This window comes from Lithobates pipiens, unplaced genomic scaffold (assembly GCF_037356315.1).
Source record: "Lithobates pipiens isolate NorthernLeopardFrog02 unplaced genomic scaffold, aLitPip1_a1.2 Scaffold_28, whole genome shotgun sequence".
NCBI lineage: Eukaryota > Metazoa > Chordata > Amphibia > Anura > Ranidae > Lithobates > Lithobates pipiens.
In genome coordinates this window covers 134,628,468-134,648,653 of record NW_027507789.1, presented here as the reverse complement: position 1 = coordinate 134,648,653, position 20,186 = coordinate 134,628,468, and the positions used below count along the sequence as shown (strand labels likewise).

Genomic DNA, 20,186 nt, shown 5'->3' with positions numbered 1-20,186 from the left:
TTTATACGGAAAACGTATTACTCCTTAATATACAGAATGGCGTCAACAAAAAGGATTTTATTGCCATTCCTAGCTATCCTTCCCCCCCCCCCCCCCCTTCTTATGCTACTTTTTTTTTTTTTTTTTTTTTCCCCACAAGTTGTTATATCGCTCACTCTTTTTCCCTACATTCAATTTTTTCGATATTTTATTTGTTACCAGTGTTAATTTTGCCAGCAAATTTCGATTCAGTTTTAGTCTTAGTCTTGGGACTAAAACTAAAAAGCATTTTAGTCTTCTGTAATTGTTTTAGTCGTATTTCATCGACTTAAACCTCCAGTACATTTTAGTCGACTAAAACCTAATACGGGGGTCCCCGGGTTACAAACATGATAGGGACTGTAGGTTTGTTCTTAAGTAGCATCCATTTGTAATTTGGAACAGGTACATTTTTTTCCTCTCACTTTCTGTTATCTCCCTCCGTTTGTAAGTCGGAGTCGTTTGTAAGTCGGGGGACTCCCTGTAGGTGGAATTAAAATTGTAATGCATTAGTTAACATTTCTGTACAATTTCCAAACTCATTACATACTGCTGGATTGAAAAATCTAATATGTTATTTATTATGGCATTGAGGTATGAACATGCACTACAGACCAATGTCAAATTTCAATTTCGGTTGAGTCTTATGCCCTGTACACACGCTCGGACTTTCCGATGGAAAATGTGCGATCGATTGTGTGGATGGAAAAATCTGATCGTGTGTGGGCTCCATTGGACCTTTTTCTGTCTGAATTTCCGACGCACAAAGTTTGAGAGCTGGATCTAAAATTTTCCGACAACAAAATCCAAATAGTTTAAATTCCAACACACAAAGTGCGCATGCTCAGAATAAATTACGAGATGAAAGCTATTGGCTACTGGCCCGTTCATAGTCATGTCGTACGCGTTTTACATCACCTTGTTCAGAACGATTGGATTTTCCGACAACTTTGTGTGACTGTGTATGCAACACAAGTTTGGGCCAAAATCCGTTGAAAAAAAATTAAAAAAAATCAGACGGATTTTGTCGTCAGAAAGTCCGACCGCGTGTACAGGGCATTAGTCTTTTGAGTAAAATGGCATTTTAGTTTTAGTCGTATTTTAGTCATATTTTTAATTTATTGTTTGTTTTTGTGCCTGTGAACATTCTGCATGTGCTCACATTGTTCCACCAAGTTGGAATGTAAAGAACATTGAGGTGTGAACATGCTGGAACAAATGGACAGATCTCATCCTGTTTCCAGCTCCCAAACCTGTTGGGATATGCTTGCAGCGCAGGGCGGAGGAGAGAAATGTTTAGGAGTTAACTGGGGAGTTTCCATCAGGACTCCGTCAGTACTCTGCTGAGGTCATCGTATATGAGCCAAGAAAAAAAAATCCCTGCTCAGCAGTTTAGGAACAGAGATTAATTAAGAACAATCGGGTCATAAAAATGAAAGACTGGAACAAAACTGTTTAAGTAGCTTAGACTGCAAAACAGAACAGATTGTTCATTTCTTCTTTATTCCCTCTTGTAGAGAACAGCAAATGGTTGTATAAGAAGTCACAAGCTGGACAATCCGTTTTTAGTCTAATGTTATCTTGGAATAGGTTTCCAGTGCAAACTACCCAGGTATTGTTAAAATAATCTTATGACTGGCGGCAATTACTGAACTTGTCTTTCTGAAATTGCAGGTTGCCTGGCTGTACTGCTGACCTTTGTGTCAAGGCAATTTATACAACATGCATTACTCCTTATGCATATTATTTATAGTGGTTTCCTTTTTTCTTCTTTCATTTTTACCAATTTCAAATCCACGTCATGTCCTGTAGAGGGCCGACAACGCTGCAGCACAGCTGCTAAAATGACAGCAGCGTTGTCACCTTCTCTGAAGACTACTTACAGCCCCTCCACTGTGATGTCTTCTGTTCCGTAAATCCGCACTCAATGGCTGCACAGGAAGAGCAACTGCCAGTTACAAATGGTTTAGCCCTACCATATGCTAAGGGGAAGGACGCAAAGGTAAAGCTCCCCAACGGGATGGAAAGAAAAAATAAAACTGACAGGGGTTGTAACCCTCTCTTACTCAATTCAAAGTGCAAAAACTGTTTTGCCTTTAGGGCTGGTTTCACAAAGCTTCCTGCACAGCAAGTGAATGCATTGCCTTTGCAATCTCCATGCAGGTCCCAATGAATTGTTAATGGCAATGCAAATGAAACTTCCAAACGGGCTGTATTTGCAGGCACCAAATCGCATGGTACCTCAGTACCATGTGGTTCCATGCAGTGCCTTCTGAAAAAGTAGCGATTGCCCTACTTCCCGCATTTCAGTGCGTTTTGCAGGCTGCAAAACCAGATGGCATGGGAATGCACAGGTGGACCAGCCCTTGGTTCTCCTTTAACTGTCCTTATCTGCACACTTTGGGCCGAGGATTTAGAAAGTAACAGCCAGGGAACCATTACACCTTCCTTAGCTGTGAATCAACTCAAAAAAAACTGTCATTTCAGATAGGAATGTCAGAGGCCCAATGGACAGCGGATATTGAGTAATGTAGCATTAATTAACGTGGTGTAATTACACAGCAGACATTGGAGTGATGTAACATTAATTACCACGTGGCCTAATGGCACAGCACATATTGTACTAAGTTAGCTTTAATAAGCCTTCCTCTGACCAGGATAATGTGGAACTTATTGTACGTGGGGCTTTATTACTGTACTCACATGGGTGAATGGAGCTGAAAGATGTGCACAAGTTCTGAAGCAAAAAATTCCACCACCTCTTTCTGGTTGGAGGAATGGCAAAAATTCTAATGCCTTATCCACATTTCATTGTCCGTAGAATGGCAAAATTTGGGAAGTGATAAATTGTGCCTTTTGTTGCATCTGGTAATGTTAGCCAGATGGCTCCCCAAGAATGGCGATCTGTCTGGTGATCAGAATGCTCCTTTTTTTCTCATATGCCCCGCCTGATGGAGTGCCATGGACGGTTCATGGACACCCAGCAGAACATTGGCGGTCCTATTTTGGTAACGTGGCACAAGTTCTGGTAAACTGCGGGGATAATACAGCTTTGGCTCACCATGACTAAATGTTTCTTGTAAGATAGACATATTTATGCAAAATTAAATATGGTCTATATGGCAACTCTTAAAAGGGATTGTAAAGTCTTGTGTTTTTTTGTTTTTTTTCCTAAAAATAAATAATAATAATAATAATAATAATAAAATAAAAAAAATAACAGGTTCCACTTACCTGCTCTGTGTAGTGGTTGTGCACAGAGCATCCTGGATCCTCCTCTACATGAGAAGAGCTCCTGGTCCCACCCTCCTGCCGAGTGCCCCCACAGCAAGCTGCTTGTTATGGGGGCACCCGAGCTGCATCTTCGTGTAGCTAGACAGAGCCCTTGGTTCAGCGCACTCCTCCTTTCCTTATTGGAAAAATGACTTTGATGGACAGCAGCGGGAGCCATTGGTGCCACTGTGTGTCTCAGCCAATCAGGAGGGAGATACTCGGACATCGCTGGATAGAGAGGGGCTGCTGCACACATAAGGCTTTTTATCTTAATATACAAAAAAAAAAAAAAAAACCCTCTGCCTTAACAACCCCTTTAAAATGGGCCTAAACTCAAAATTTTGTTCCACTTTAAATAAAAGGTTGGCCTTAGGAAGGAAGACCGCAATAGGTATAACAGTTGTCATGCATTATAATGCAGCTCCTCACTACAGGTCTCAGGACTTAAAGCTACACGCACACACTTGGACGTTATCACTAGAATGTTTAGTTAAAGTGAATGAAGACTTTGCTGACAACAGTGCTCATAAAGAGAAGTGCCAGACGTCATGTGATCCTATAGCTGTGCTTAGATCATGCGACAGAGAAGCGCACGCTCCAAGATCTATTTATTACTAGTTAGGTCATGAACATCTACCCTCCCCCCCTTTCATAATGTTCACTATTTGTTAAAACTAGCCCTAAACTGCTTTAGGTTTGACTTTATGCTGACCATATACACGATTCAATAAATGATCAATTTCTTTTATGATCTTTTCTAATAGAAATAATCGTTCTATACTTGACAGCCCATTTGATTGATATGCCAAACACAGCAAAGTGGATTTATCATAAAATGATCAATCACATCTGTCTCCATCATGTAATCTCCTACTCTGATCAAAGCATGATCATCTTCAGGAACAAAGTGCGGCCGATTGATACAAAATGGTGAATAATATTCCGTCCTGGCCGATCAAAGCAGACTGATCAAATCTCAGTCTAAATTGATTAAAGTCATGGCTATTTGATCATTTTTATTGAATTAATAACAAAACTATTAATAATTATTACTAAAATAATAATAAAAATAATAATTTCTCTGTTTTCGAGTCTAGTCTATTATTGTTGACACAAAAATAAACACAGCTATAAAAAAAAAAAAAAAAAAAAAAAAAAACACACATGTATAGGCTTTTCCATCAGATTGCATGCATCAGGTATGACATAGCTACACATTACTCATACGATTTATGGGATGGCTTTTTTTTTTTTTTTTACATAGCAAGCAGTCTGCAAAAAATCTGTATATCCTATAATTAGGTCCATTTTGCACCTGAGATTCTTCAAAGCTCAAAAAAGAAATAAAAAAAAAAAAAAAAAAACTCCACACACGCTTCTTTGGGGCATAGCTGTGCGTTTTTGGTCTCGAAGGGCTTCAATGGGAGCATCTGAATAGATGAATAACCACATGTTTTTTGTTTGATTTCTTGCATCTGTAACTAGCTCACCATTGGCCACAAAAAAAATGCTCAAAAAGTGGCATGAAAAACATACCCCAAAACCACTAGAAGAAGAAGCTGAAGGGTAATCCTAGTGTTAGCATGTAGCTTTGAGTTGTATGTTACACAAAGCACGCTAACCAAATGTGCTTGAAAGACTCATTTAGCAAAGGTTCAGCTGTTACCAAAATGACTATTCCAATATGCCAAGTATGAGCGGGAGTGTTCGGCCACTTCGGTGCTCACTAACATTGTGCCAAATGTAGGTTTTTCTACATTTTAGGTGAATGATTTCTCTGAAGATTATTATTAGGTCAACAGGTACAAGGGATGGCAGGGCATTACATTGGTTCTAACAGGGTCAAAGCTAGCAATGATCTATAGTGTAAAAGTGATCAGAGCAGCTATATGGTCACCAGATCACATATACATGTGGCAGACGGTGGTCTCCTTCCTCTTGGGTAACTCTAAACTGGTAACCTGTAAAGTCTTTTAAAGCATTGCCTATGGAGATTTTTAGGCAAGCAATTTTAAAAGTGTGACATGTTAGGTTTACATTTACTCAGCATAACATCTTATATTTTATTTTCCAAGAAAAAAAAAAAAAACCCAAAAAAACACAGCATTATATTGTGGGGTTTTTTTGTGCATTAAAATTGAAAAAAAAATAAATAAATAAATTATATATATATATATATATATATATATATATATATATATATATATATATATATATATAGTATCTCTCTCAACAACTTTTTTTTACCAAAGGCCCTTTGCTTTTTAGAATTTTTATATATATATACACACACACACACATACATATACAAAAAGATAAAAAACACAGGATTTATACATGTATGTGGGAAGTTTCAGAAATGCGGCTTGGGCAGCAAGTGGTTATCACGCCTTATCCTTACGTCAATGTCCAATAACCTGCTTCCCAATAGCGAGCAGCACCCGCTCTGATGACAAGTTTCCAGGTTGGCACATTCGCGAAAAAGAAAAAAGGTGAAACAGCAGCTTTGTTAGCTAAACATCCTTCCTCCCTCTCTGCTACATGAATGCCGAGAACATCAGCCAACCTTTTTTTTTTTTTTTTCTGATTCGTATTAGCTTCTGTTCTGGAGATATTTCAATAAACCTCTCTCACGGAGCTGCTAATGTTTTTTTTACTGTGGAATCTGGAATGAGAGATTCTATACCGAGCTCAGTGCAGCAAACTGCCTATGTGTCGGGCTCATTTGGCTGGCACAGGCAGGAAAAGGAGACACTTTTATTGCATTTAAGCACCTTGGGTTGCTTTTTGGGCCTTTTTTTCCAGCATTTGTAGAAAATATTTTTAGAGCGTTTAATTTATAATAGATTTATAGCCAATGAAACGCTAACTACTATGAAAAAGCAGCTTTTTTCAGACTCCACCCACTAAAGTCTATAGGCGCCAGAACATTTATCCCAAAGAAGCTGTAATCTGTCTAGTTTATTTTCCAAGGCCATTAGCTCCATCTAGTGTCCATAATGCAGTATTTTGCTGAAATATCTTATTCAGGTAAATACCTCATCATGGCCACTAGATGGGACAGGAAATAAACATATTAGATTGCAGGTGAGTACAGGTTGATGGCTGTGTGAAATCCTGAAGCTTTCACACAGCAATTGTTTTTATAAATAAATAGACACACACCCCCCCCCCCCCCGTGTCAATTATTGAAGCACTTCTGGTGAAGCTTCAAAATCGCACAGGTGCGAACAAGGCCTGAGGTCCAAGGGAATTTTGTTAATAGGTGGAATCCAGTAAATCTGTAGGCACCTATAGGCTTGAATATACAGGCATGGTTCCAAATACAGGCTTTTACAAACACAGAAATGGTTTAAGCACATGCGTACACATAGTATGCCACATATGACCTGCAATGCTGGTGCATCTCTAGTAGGGTATACTGCATTCAGAGAAACACAAAGCAGCTCAAACACAGTCTAACGGCCATCCGCAACCGGATATTGAGGCCGATTCCAAATCTGTTGGGTTACATTTAATGTGCAATTTAAATGCACAGGTACAACACTCATGTACCCAAGCTATTCTGCGGGTGAAAATGTGACTATCAGCAGCACATAGGCACTTTAAATAGGGTCATCAGGGTCTAAATGAGGGGTTTGGTAATGTGTAGAAGGTATTGGAAGCTTGTCAGCTGCCTAAATCTCCTCTATGGTTTATAGAAAGGCCATGCGTTACTAGAAAGCAAGCACCGGAAGGATGCATCACATCTATTACTACTTAGGAGATGGACAGCTGGGATATATGGGATGTCATTGAGTCATACAGGTACTTGGTCAACACGTGCTTGGCAAGTCCTTGTTCATGATTCTCTCCCACGTAAAGTTTACAACTTAAAGTCCATGGAACTTTGACTCAATGGACTACTTGGTCGTTTTCTGACGTCACTTTTCTATGTTTCTTACAAGTTGATTGCCACCAAGCCAGATGGTCTCATCTCTGCTGGAGAGTAGAGGGGCAATATCCATGCAAGGATCTTATCAGCAGGTTAAAAATGGCCTATAGAGAATACACGGGTAATAGTTCAGAATGACCTGCGTTTCAGAACTGATCAAGGAACAAACATAGGAAAAACATATTCCCTTTTTTTATTTATTTTTTTAAAGTGACCTATGCTAAGAAGTGATAGCTAGAATAAAAATGGGTTCTTCGTTTTCACATAATCACACAGCAAGTAACCCTCTACCAGGTACATAGTTTCATAGTCAGTAAGGTTGAATAAATACACCAGTCCATCCAGTTCAACCTGAGTGTGTGTCTACAATTGTCCCTATCCCTGTACATTGCACACTCACATCGCATGTCCCGGCACATCCGACGGAACAGTCACCGTCTAGATTGGTGGGATGTCTGCCGCCTTCTGATAGGCAACTATCGTCTGCCAGATAAAGGCAGTCAGGGCTTCCCCCAATGTGCTATTCTCTGTGTCTGAGGGCCACAGGACACCCACACATTACCCACATAGGAGGCCATGCCAGTCATAAGAACAGGCACTTCAGGGCAATTTTTTTTAATGCAAAAAGTAACTGGACAGATCAAGGCAAAGTAACACAAACAGCTTGTATTAAACGTGTAAAACCTAAATTAAAGTAAATGTGTGCTAGGGAGAGACATACACACACACTTTTTATTATTATTATTATTATTATTATTATTATTAATTACACACAAACATATGTAATTTTTTTTATTTTATATAAACACAATATTCTATAAATTATTTATAGAATATTGTGTGTGTGTTTATATAAAAGAATACATACTATTATTATCAATATTATACACAATAATATTCACATATTATATAAAAAGCATTAACAATATGTGAATAATAAAAAAAAAATATATATATATACATATACACACACATATATATATATATTAAACAAGTAATACAAACAATTCGTCAAGGTAAATCTGAGAATGTCCGCATTAAAACAGCGCTTTGTAAAAAGTCCTTTATAGAAGTAGAAATGTACGAGCAATCACTAAAAAAGTTCTTAATGTGCAGATAAGGTGTCTACAGTGATCTAATCAGAGTTGCAAGGTGATCAAAGTGCTGTCAAACTTTTCTTCCACCATAAAACGGGAGTGCTTCCCCACATGCGGTGCGTACCCCCTAGGGGGTTAAACTCACCAGACACTGCTGAGAACACAAGCCTTAAGGAGTAGTCACTTCCTTGAGTATGGTAATATATCACCTTAGCGTTGCAGTTCCAAACAATCCACCCAGTTTGTCATAAAAGTAAAACAAAATGTGCACATAGCATAATACTGTTTTATTTTAAAAAAGTTTGCACAAAACAATAGAATCACCCATTAGCATATCTGCGTACATTGTCTAAAACATCATGAGCATTTCCAAAATGTGTACTTCACCGATTATCCAGATCTCAGAGCCATCCACAAGTGTTCCCCTGTGTACACTGTGCATCACTTCCTGGTCTGTGGTCAGCGGTGGAGCGCACACCTCACTTCCGGTAGCGTCGTGTAGGCCACGCCCTGACGCGTTTCGTCACTTCCGACTTCAACAGAGGGCGTGGCTACACGACGCCGACGGCCAAAATATATACAGCAGTCTCACACCCTGTCAGCCAATCACGCAGCACTGCAATATCCAGCCCACATGACGCTGCACATCGTCATGGTAACCGGACGCAGCCAGCTCGGTTCTCAATACAGGGAGAGATGCTTGTATCAAAACAAACTACCGCCGAACTACTGGCGATCTCCTCAGCAAAACAGGCAAAGTGAACATTCAACCAAAAACAATACATGAAAGAAAAAAACATATAGACCTACAGATTAAAATTAACCTCAATAAGTAAAAAAACATACACATATAAGATTAGATTATATATAGTCCAAATATCGATTAGGCTCTATATTAGATAAAACAGAAAGGCAGTAATCTAGACATTAGATCCTCACTTGATCCATGTATGTTGGTGTAATATGCGAGCAAAGACCTATATATGCATACATGGTCCATAGGCTGTTTCTCTAAAAGGTGCATCATATTAAGAAAAAACTAGTATGTATGTCATGTGCGTCATCAAAAATATACACATACTTATACATGTATATATCTCTAATGTCTGCGCTAAATGCACCCCATATATCACTGGAATTATCGTTGCAGAGCAACCAGTGGTAAATGTGTACTAAGTATCCACCACCTCCAAGGTTTTTATCTCTATGAGATGTTATTTAAGTTGAAGGGAACTTCTTACTGACCAAATACTCAAATCACAGATGGAAAAAGCCGCATAACCATAAAAATATTTAAAATATTCCAAACATTCAAAAATATTCAAGAATACCGTAAATATTATAGGTCACCACAAATTTGCCCATGATCTTTCTATAGTAGCCATAGTAATCATATTGGTCAGCTCATGTCAAAATTTTAATAATTCCTTGCATATCAGCCTTAGAGTAATTGTAGTTACCAAAACTCTATATGTCCATGGTATATAAAAAATTGGTTTAGATATGTAATAGTACAAATGTAAAAGATCATACCGTGAATGTCTTCATTAATCCATACACTATATATCTTACCCAAGTATCCCGCTAGATACTGCTTAAAGGATTACTATTTAGGAAATTAAAATATTTAAATATTAAAAGGAAGGTAACGTAGACCGGAAAACTTAATAATCACTGATGAAACAATTGATATCTAGGTCCACATTTAACCCTTTTGGTGTTAAAGTATCAATCAAATATATCCATTCCGTTTCGCGTTTGGATAACTCTCGTACCATATTTGACCCTCTCCAGGAGGGTTTCATATGTTCTACACCCCAAAATCTGAGTCCAGAGGGATCCTGATTATGATAAAGCTTAAAATGTAGGGATACATTGTGGTCCTTAAAACCAAGTTTAATATTAGCCACATGCTCCGCTATTCTTATCCTTAACAGTCTTTTGGTACGGCCTATATAGATCAACCCACATGGGCATTGCAAAGCGTATACAACATACGATGTGTTACAGGTAATAAACCCTTTGATAGTAAATTCTTTATTATTCCCTGCTGCTAAAAAGCGTTCCATTGCTCTTATTGGTGTGTTTACTTCTTTACAAGCCCTGCAACGTCTACAAGCAAAAAACCCATCTTTTTCCCAAAAAGTGGGAGGGTGTTTAGGCGGGTCAATCACTTTTTTAACTATCTTATCGGCATAGTTGGGAGCTCTTCTATATATGAACCCGGGTTTTGCAGGTAGCACTGGTTGTAATGTTTTATCCATCAGAAGGATGTGCCAGTGTGATAAAAATATATTCTCAACCTCCCTATATTGTGAATGGTACCCTGATATAAAATTCCATTCGTGACTATTGGGAGTGTGATTGCCATTATTGTTACTCAAGAGGCTAACTCTTGATGTGGATGCTACTCCTTCAATCACTTTGTCCAGTTGTTTATCACAATAACCCTTTTCCAGGAATTTTTCTTTAATCCTATTCGCCTGGGAGAAGAAATCATTATCATTGGAACAGTTTCTTCTAATCCTGGTCACTTGACCTTTAGGGATATTCTTTAACCAGACCGGGTGATGCCCACTCTGTATCGGTAGATAACTATTTGCGTCTGTAGGTTTGAAATAAGCCTTAGTACCGAGTCTTTCTCCATGTCTATAGATGTTAACATCCAAAAAATTGATGCTTTCAGTGCTTATTTCACTAGTCAATTTAATATGACTAGTATTATTATTTAATTCGGCAAGGAAATCATTGAGGGAAGATCTTGTTCCAGACCAAATAAAGATCAGGTCATCTATATAACGTCTGTATATCAATAACTCTTGTCTCTTAACAGAAAAAATTTTCTTGTCTTCCCACTCTCCCATAAACAAGTTCGCTATGCTAGGTGCGAACTTAGCGCCCATTGCGACGCCGCGTTTTTGGGAGTAGAATTTTCCGCCATACCAGAAATAGTTGTGACCTAAACAGAAATCAAGAGCATTTCTCAAAAAGATTTTTTGATTATGTTTCAGATCATCTCTCCGACTGAGCGCCCAATTAAGGGCCAAAATAGCATCATCATGTTGGATGATAGTATATAAAGACGCAACATCCGCTGTGACTAAGTATACCTCTTCTTTGCCAACTAAGTCCACTTCTTCCAATATTTGTAAAAGATTTTTAGTATCCTGCAAATAAGCTTTTGTCTGTATCACACTTTTTTGTAGATATAGGTCAAGATACTGGCCCATTCTAGAAGTAATGGATCCTATCCCATTGACAATTGGTCTGCCAGGCGGACATTTTATATTCTTATGGATTTTCGGCAAAGTATAGATAGTAGGGATCCTGCTACTACTAGGAGTTAAATACCTCATTTCTTTGTTAGTTAGGACCCCAGTTGAAACGCCGAAATTCACTAAAGCCTTCAGCTCATACACATATTGTTTAGTAGGGTCTTTATCCAACTTCTTATATGTATCTTCTTCCATCAACATTTCTATTAGTTGATTGTGATAAAATTCTTTTGTCAGTAAAACAACCCCGCCCCCTTTATCGGCGGGTCTTATGATTAGATCCTTTCTTTTTTCCAAACTCTTAATGCCTTCATGAATATATCGTGGATTAGCATTTTTTTGGGGGATGAGAGTTTCCAAATCGCGCAACACCAGATTCTTAAACACGTCTATTTGTTGATTAGCACTATTAGCGGGGTTAAATAGTGACTTATTTCGTAACCCGCTATCAGTCTGCACTGATGCGGTCACAGTGACAGGTTGGGAATTTTTATTCAAGAAATACTTTTTCATGTTAATTTTCCTCATATATTTATGCACATCTATAAATACATTAAATTTGTTTAGTGGTCTCTTCAGGCCACATTTTAATCCCAAATTCAATATATTGATTTCTTTATGTGTCAAGGAGGCTTCTGCTATGTTAAAAATCCCCCCTAGTCCTTTTCGCGTCTTCTTTTCCTGGACCCTTCGTCCTGCTCTGCAGCCTCTCGTTCGTTTCTCCTGAAGTCTGGGGAATATGTTTGATTCCTCTCCCATTGTGTCTGATCCCTCCAATGGGGGTCTTGTGCTGGATAGGCCTGCATCGGAGGTCTCCCCCTTCTGGGGTACCCCCGACCTCGTCCTCGCTTCTGCCATCCCCTTCCTCTCCCTAAAAAAGGACGTGGTGACTGTTGATATTCACCATTTTCATATTGTAATGGATTATACCTGTTATACACAGGGACCTGGTAATGGTTACCCTGTGGATTCGGGGGTCTTTGTGGGTTCAGGGATTTTCCTCTTATGTTCTGACCTCTCACATTGCTATTTACCTTCCTAACTGGCGTAGATTGATATACCGGTTGGTACACCGGTCCACCGTTAGTCGGGCGAATTCTAGTAGTGTGGTCATTATTGTCCACGTATTGTGATTCAATCTGTGGATCATCGTCCTGTCTAATTATTTCTTTATTTTCCTCAAATGGACTTCCACTCGTCTGTTGCCATACATAAATGGAATTTGTCTGAAAATCCCCCAAATCCCTATGGAATTTCTTAGTTTTCTTTCTTTGTGTGTCTTTGTCTACTTTCTCCAATTTCTTTTTAATACGTGTATTAAAATCTATTAATTGTTGTGAATCCTTGATAGGTTCTAATTGTGTTTTTAACTCATTAATTCTCGCCTCTAGTTTCATCATCTTCCTATGTTTCCTTTTTAAAACTAAATCCTGTAATCTAAAACCAACCTCATTAAAAAATTCAAGCCATTCTTTCATAGAGTCTGGGTCGTCTAACCCATCCTGAGGAGTTACCTCCCACCGTAAACTTCTAACAATAATTTTTTCTTTCATATACTGTTCCAAAGTGCAGATGTCCCACCATGTAACCATTACCAGGTCCCTGTGTATAACAGGTATAATCCATTACAATATGAAAATGGTGAATATCAACAGTCACCACGTCCTTTTTTAGGGAGAGGAAGGGGATGGCAGAAGCGAGGACAAGGTCGGGGGTACCCCAGAAGGGGGAGACCTCCGATGCAGGCCTATCCAGCACAAGACCCCCATTGGAGGGATCAGACACAATGGGAGAGGAATCAAACATATTCCCCAGACTTCAGGAGAAACGAACGAGAGGCTGCAGAGCAGGACGAAGGGTCCAGGAAAAGAAGACGCGAAAAGGACTAGGGGGGATTTTTAACATAGCAGAAGCCTCCTTGACACATAAAGAAATCAATATATTGAATTTGGGATTAAAATGTGGCCTGAAGAGACCACTAAACAAATTTAATGTATTTATAGATGTGCATAAATATATGAGGAAAATTAACATGAAAAAGTATTTCTTGAATAAAAATTCCCAACCTGTCACTGTGACCGCATCAGTGCAGACTGATAGCGGGTTACGAAATAAGTCACTATTTAACCCCGCTAATAGTGCTAATCAACAAATAGACGTGTTTAAGAATCTGGTGTTGCGCGATTTGGAAACTCTCATCCCCCAAAAAAATGCTAATCCACGATATATTCATGAAGGCATTAAGAGTTTGGAAAAAAGAAAGGATCTAATCATAAGACCCGCCGATAAAGGGGGCGGGGTTGTTTTACTGACAAAAGAATTTTATCACAATCAACTAATAGAAATGTTGATGGAAGAAGATACATATAAGAAGTTGGATAAAGACCCTACTAAACAATATGAGTATGAGCTGAAGGCTTTAGTGAATTTCGGCGTTTCAACTGGGGTCCTAACTAACAAAGAAATGAGGTATTTAACTCCTAGTAGTAGCAGGATCCCTACTATCTATACTTTGCCGAAAATCCATAAGAATATAAAATGTCCGCCTGGCAGACCAATTGTCAATGGGATAGGATCCATTACTTCTAGAATGGGCCAGTATCTTGACCTATATCTACAAAAAAGTGTGATACAGACAAAAGCTTATTTGCAGGATACTAAAAATCTTTTACAAATATTGGAAGAAGTGGACTTAGTTGGCAAAGAAGAGGTATACTTAGTCACAGCGGATGTTGCGTCTTTATATACTATCATCCAACATGATGATGCTATTTTGGCCCTTAATTGGGTGCTCAGTCGGAGAGATGATCTGAAACATAATCAAAAAATCTTTTTGAGAAATGCTCTTGATTTCTGTTTAGGTCACAACTATTTCTGGTATGGCGGAAAATTCTACTCCCAAAAACGCGGCGTCGCAATGGGCGCTAAGTTCGCACCTAGCATAGCGAACTTGTTTATGGGAGAGTGGGAAGACAAGAAAATTTTTTCTGTTAAGAGACAAGAGTTATTGATATACAGACGTTATATAGATGACCTGATCTTTATTTGGTCTGGAACAAGATCTTCCCTCAATGATTTCCTTGCCGAATTAAATAATAATACTAGTCATATTAAATTGACTAGTGAAATAAGCACTGAAAGCATCAATTTTTTGGATGTTAACATCTATAGACATGGAGAAAGACTCGGTACTAAGGCTTATTTCAAACCTACAGACGCAAATAGTTATCTACCGATACAGAGTGGGCATCACCCGGTCTGGTTAAAGAATATCCCTAAAGGTCAAGTGACCAGGATTAGAAGAAACTGTTCCAATGATAATGATTTCTTCTCCCAGGCGAATAGGATTAAAGAAAAATTCCTGGAAAAGGGTTATTGTGATAAACAACTGGACAAAGTGATTGAAGGAGTAGCATCCACATCAAGAGTTAGCCTCTTGAGTAACAATAATGGCAATCACACTCCCAATAGTCACGAATGGAATTTTATATCAGGGTACCATTCACAATATAGGGAGGTTGAGAATATATTTTTATCACACTGGCACATCCTTCTGATGGATAAAACATTACAACCAGTGCTACCTGCAAAACCCGGGTTCATATATAGAAGAGCTCCCAACTATGCCGATAAGATAGTTAAAAAAGTGATTGACCCGCCTAAACACCCTCCCACTTTTTGGGAAAAAGATGGGTTTTTTGCTTGTAGACGTTGCAGGGCTTGTAAAGAAGTAAACACACCAATAAGAGCAATGGAACGCTTTTTAGCAGCAGGGAATAATAAAGAATTTACTATCAAAGGGTTTATTACCTGTAACACATCGTATGTTGTATACGCTTTGCAATGCCCATGTGGGTTGATCTATATAGGCCGTACCAAAAGACTGTTAAGGATAAGAATAGCGGAGCATGTGGCTAATATTAAACTTGGTTTTAAGGACCACAATGTATCCCTACATTTTAAGCTTTATCATAATCAGGATCCCTCTGGACTCAGATTTTGGGGTGTAGAACATATGAAACCCTCCTGGAGAGGGTCAAATATGGTACGAGAGTTATCCAAACGCGAAACGGAATGGATATATTTGATTGATACTTTAACACCAAAAGGGTTAAATGTGGACCTAGATATCAATTGTTTCATCAGTGATTATTAAGTTTTCCGGTCTACGTTACCTTCCTTTTAATATTTAAATATTTTAATTTCCTAAATAGTAATCCTTTAAGCAGTATCTAGCGGGATACTTGGGTAAGATATATAGTGTATGGATTAATGAAGACATTCACGGTATGATCTTTTACATTTGTACTATTACATATCTAAACCAATTTTTTATATACCATGGACATATAGAGTTTTGGTAACTACAATTACTCTAAGGCTGATATGCAAGGAATTATTAAAATTTTGACATGAGCTGACCAATATGATTACTATGGCTACTATAGAAAGATCATGGGCAAATTTGTGGTGACCTATAATATTTACGGTATTCTTGAATATTTTTGAATGTTTGGAATATTTTAAATATTTTTATGGTTATGCGGCTTTTTCCATCTGTGATTTGAGTATTTGGTCAGTAAGAAGTTCCCTTCAACTTAAATAACATCTCATAGAGATAAAAACCTTGGAGGTGGTGGATACTTAGTACACATTTACCACTGGTTGCTCTGCAACGATAATTCCAGTGATATATGGGGTGCATTTAGCGCAGACATTAGAGATATATACATGTATAAGTATGTGTATATTTTTGATGACGCACATGACATACATACTAGTTTTTTCTTAATATGATGCACCTTTTAGAGAAACAGCCTATGGACCATGTATGCATATATAGGTCTTTGCTCGCATATTACACCAACATACATGGATCAAGTGAGGATCTAATGTCTAGATTACTGCCTTTCTGTTTTATCTAATATAGAGCCTAATCGATATTTGGACTATATATAATCTAATCTTATATGTGTATGTTTTTTTACTTATTGAGGTTAATTTTAATCTGTAGGTCTATATGTTTTTTTCTTTCATGTATTGTTTTTGGTTGAATGTTCACTTTGCCTGTTTTGCTGAGGAGATCGCCAGTAGTTCGGCGGTAGTTTGTTTTGATACAAGCATCTCTCCCTGTATTGAGAACCGAGCTGGCTGCGTCCGGTTACCATGACGATGTGCAGCGTCATGTGGGCTGGATATTGCAGTGCTGCGTGATTGGCTGACAGGGTGTGAGACTGCTGTATATATTTTGGCCGTCGGCGTCGTGTAGCCACGCCCTCTGTTGAAGTCGGAAGTGACGAAACGCGTCAGGGCGTGGCCTACACGACGCTACCGGAAGTGAGGTGTGCGCTCCACCGCTGACCACAGACCAGGAAGTGATGCACAGTGTACACAGGGGAACACTTGTGGATGGCTCTGAGATCTGGATAATCGGTGAAGTACACATTTTGGAAATGCTCATGATGTTTTAGACAATGTACGCAGATATGCTAATGGGTGATTCTATTGTTTTGTGCAAACTTTTTTAAAATAAAACAGTATTATGCTATGTGCACATTTTGTTTTACTTTTATGACAAACTGGGTGGATTGTTTGGAACTGCAACGCTAAGGTGATATATTACCATACTCAAGGAAGTGACTACTCCTTAAGGCTTGTGTTCTCAGCAGTGTCTGGTGAGTTTAACCCCCTAGGGGGTACGCACCGCATGTGGGGAAGCACTCCCGTTTTATGGTGGAAGAAAAGTTTGACAGCACTTTGATCACCTTGCAACTCTGATTAGATCACTGTAGACACCTTATCTGCACATTAAGAACTTTTTTAGTGATTGCTCGTACATTTCTACTTCTATAAAGGACTTTTTACAAAGCGCTGTTTTAATGCGGACATTCTCAGATTTACCTTGACGAATTGTTTGTATTACTTGTTTAATGTATTTGTATGATAACTTTTTAACGGCTGCTATCTTTGTCCGTATTGCTAGGTATTAATACACTTAGCAGTTATTGTCTAGTTTGCTGTGGTTCTATAATTTTTGCATTTATCTGCATATGAAAAAAATCTTTTTCTTTATATATGTGGGTGCGCCATATAGGTGGGTACGCATACATATATATATAAATTCAGGGAGTGTGTGAAGGTCCCAGTTTGGCGCAGAGAGGTATATGACAGGCCGGCTTTAAAAATATACCTTTTTCTTGGTTCATATATATATATATATATATATATATATATATATATATATATATATATATATATATATATATATATATATATACACACACACACACACACATTATATATATATATATATATATATATATATATATATATATATATATATATATATATATATATATATATATATATATATATATATATATATATATATATATATATATACACATATACACACACACACAATAAAAAAATAAAACACACACAACATATGGAACCCTTCTCATCCATGAAAAGACCTGGGTAAAACATAAGGAAGTACAAATTGTTTTTGTCTCCTCTGGGTTTTACCAATCCTCTAATATGAAACAAAAGTCATATCTATGATCTCTACCATTGTGATGAAAGCATCATCCGTATTATACATTTTTATAGCAGGATGTCAGCCAAAAGACACTTCATTATGGGGTATATCAAGAGCCTATTCCCCCCCTCCCCCCTTTCTATTTTTTTGACAGAGTGGGGTAGGACTATGAACCCTGGTCAGGGGCTCCTAGAGACGTTTTTCCCCACTTCCTGTCCTGCTGACAACACTTTCACCAGACAGGAAGTGAGGAGAAAATGTGTAAGGGGGGACACAAATAAATACCCTGAATGGGTTTTAGCTTTAAGCAGGATTCCCAAGGGTGATTCGGACCGGTGTAAATTGCCGCAGCAGGGATCTTCTGATCCCATTCACTGGAATGGCAGGTTACCAGTGGCCGCAATACAATATCACCGCTTTTACGTGTGTGTGTGTGTGTGTGTGTGTGTGTGTACACACACACACACTATATAGGCAGACTGAGCATATACAGTATATAGGCAGTGTGTGACAGACATACATATACAATATTATATACACACAGAATATAAGCTGTGATATATATATATATATATATATATATATATATATATATATATATATATATACACACACACATACATACATACATACATACATACACAGGCTGTGAGAGTGTGTATGTATGTATATATATATCCAGGCAGGCTGTGGTGTGTGATGTGGGTGCAGTGTAGAGGAGATGATGAAGTCAGATCCATTATATAACAATGAATCACTGTACACATCACACCGGTACAATCACCCCCCGGGAGGGCGAGGACGGTAGGCCCCGGTATACAGGTAATCGCGGTGGACACTTACCGTCAGTGATCAGTACCATGGTCCCGCTGTGTATTCTCGGCTCTGCTCACTACCCCCAACTACCCGCAGACTTTACCGATGACAGTGAGTGGGCGGGGCGGGAGACACGTCACGGGGAGGGGGAGGGGAGCTGTCACACCCTGTTCCTGTCACACTCAGTCAGCTGTGATCACATTAACCCGTGCAGGGCCGTGTCCTACCTGAGCTGTGCTCTCATCATACATGGCCCCACATACCAGCAATCTGATCCCACTCATCTGTCATCCACTCACATGTCCAACAATGCAGAACACACACAGATCGGGGAAATATTCCATTTGTATGTTCAATCATGTTGGTCAAACACACACACATTTGGGAAATATATAAGATTTATGATTTATATAGGATTTTATTTTTCACAGGGAATAAAATACAATCAGACGCCAACACACCGATTATACATCATTCCACACAGTCACGCCATAGTGAAATCAATGAGAAAGTTTGGATTAGCACATTAGGGACCGACTGACGCATTTCAAACCCATGTCATGTGCTTTAATCTACATAAAAGCTTCATTAACCACGTGACCTCCAGAAGATTTACCCCCCTTCATGACCAGGCCATTTTTGTGATACGACACTGCGTTACTTTAACCACTTGCTTACTGGGCACTTAAAGCGGGAGTTCCGCCGTTTTTTTTTAAAAGCCAGCAGCTACAAATACTGCAGCTGCTGACTTTTAAAATAAGGACACTTATTTTATACTGCGCATGCGCGAGTCGCACTATGCAATAAGGATGGTCCCCGCTGTCTCTGGGATCCGTGTGTTTCCCAGCAGACAGCGGGGGACCTGCGGAAAGGGGCGTAAATATCCACAGATTCTGCGGATATCTATGCCGGAAGCGGGTGCAGATACCTGTACTGTACAGGTGCCTGCACCCACTCCCCCCTGAAAGGTGCCAATTGTGGCTCCGGAGGGGGGGAGGGTTCCAATGAGTGGAAGCTCCACTTTACGGTGGAGCTCTGCTTTAAACCCCCCTCCTGCCCAGACCAATTTTCAGCTTTCAGCACTGATGCACTTTGAATGACAATTGCGCGGTCATACAACACTGTACCCAAATTAAATTGTTATCATTTTTTTCCCACAAATAGAGCTTTCTTTTGGTGGTATTTAATTACAGCTGGGAGTTTTATTTTTTGCTAAACAAAAAAAAAAAAAA

At 38.8% G+C, this 20,186-nt stretch overlaps 1 protein-coding gene across 1 annotated transcript in view; it reads right to left on the bottom strand.

Annotated features, from left to right (window-relative positions):
* Window positions 1-19,094, bottom strand: part of LOC143935606 (cytohesin-1) — a 75,734-nt gene extending 56,640 nt beyond the window's left edge. Inside the window, exon 1 of the mRNA XM_077459594.1 lies at window positions 18,982-19,094. Coding sequence (XP_077315720.1) covers window positions 18,982-19,000 — 19 coding nt within the window. The 5' untranslated portion in view covers window positions 19,001-19,094. The remainder of the gene's footprint in view (window positions 1-18,981) is intronic.
* Window positions 19,095-20,186: the final 1,092 nt, after the last annotated feature.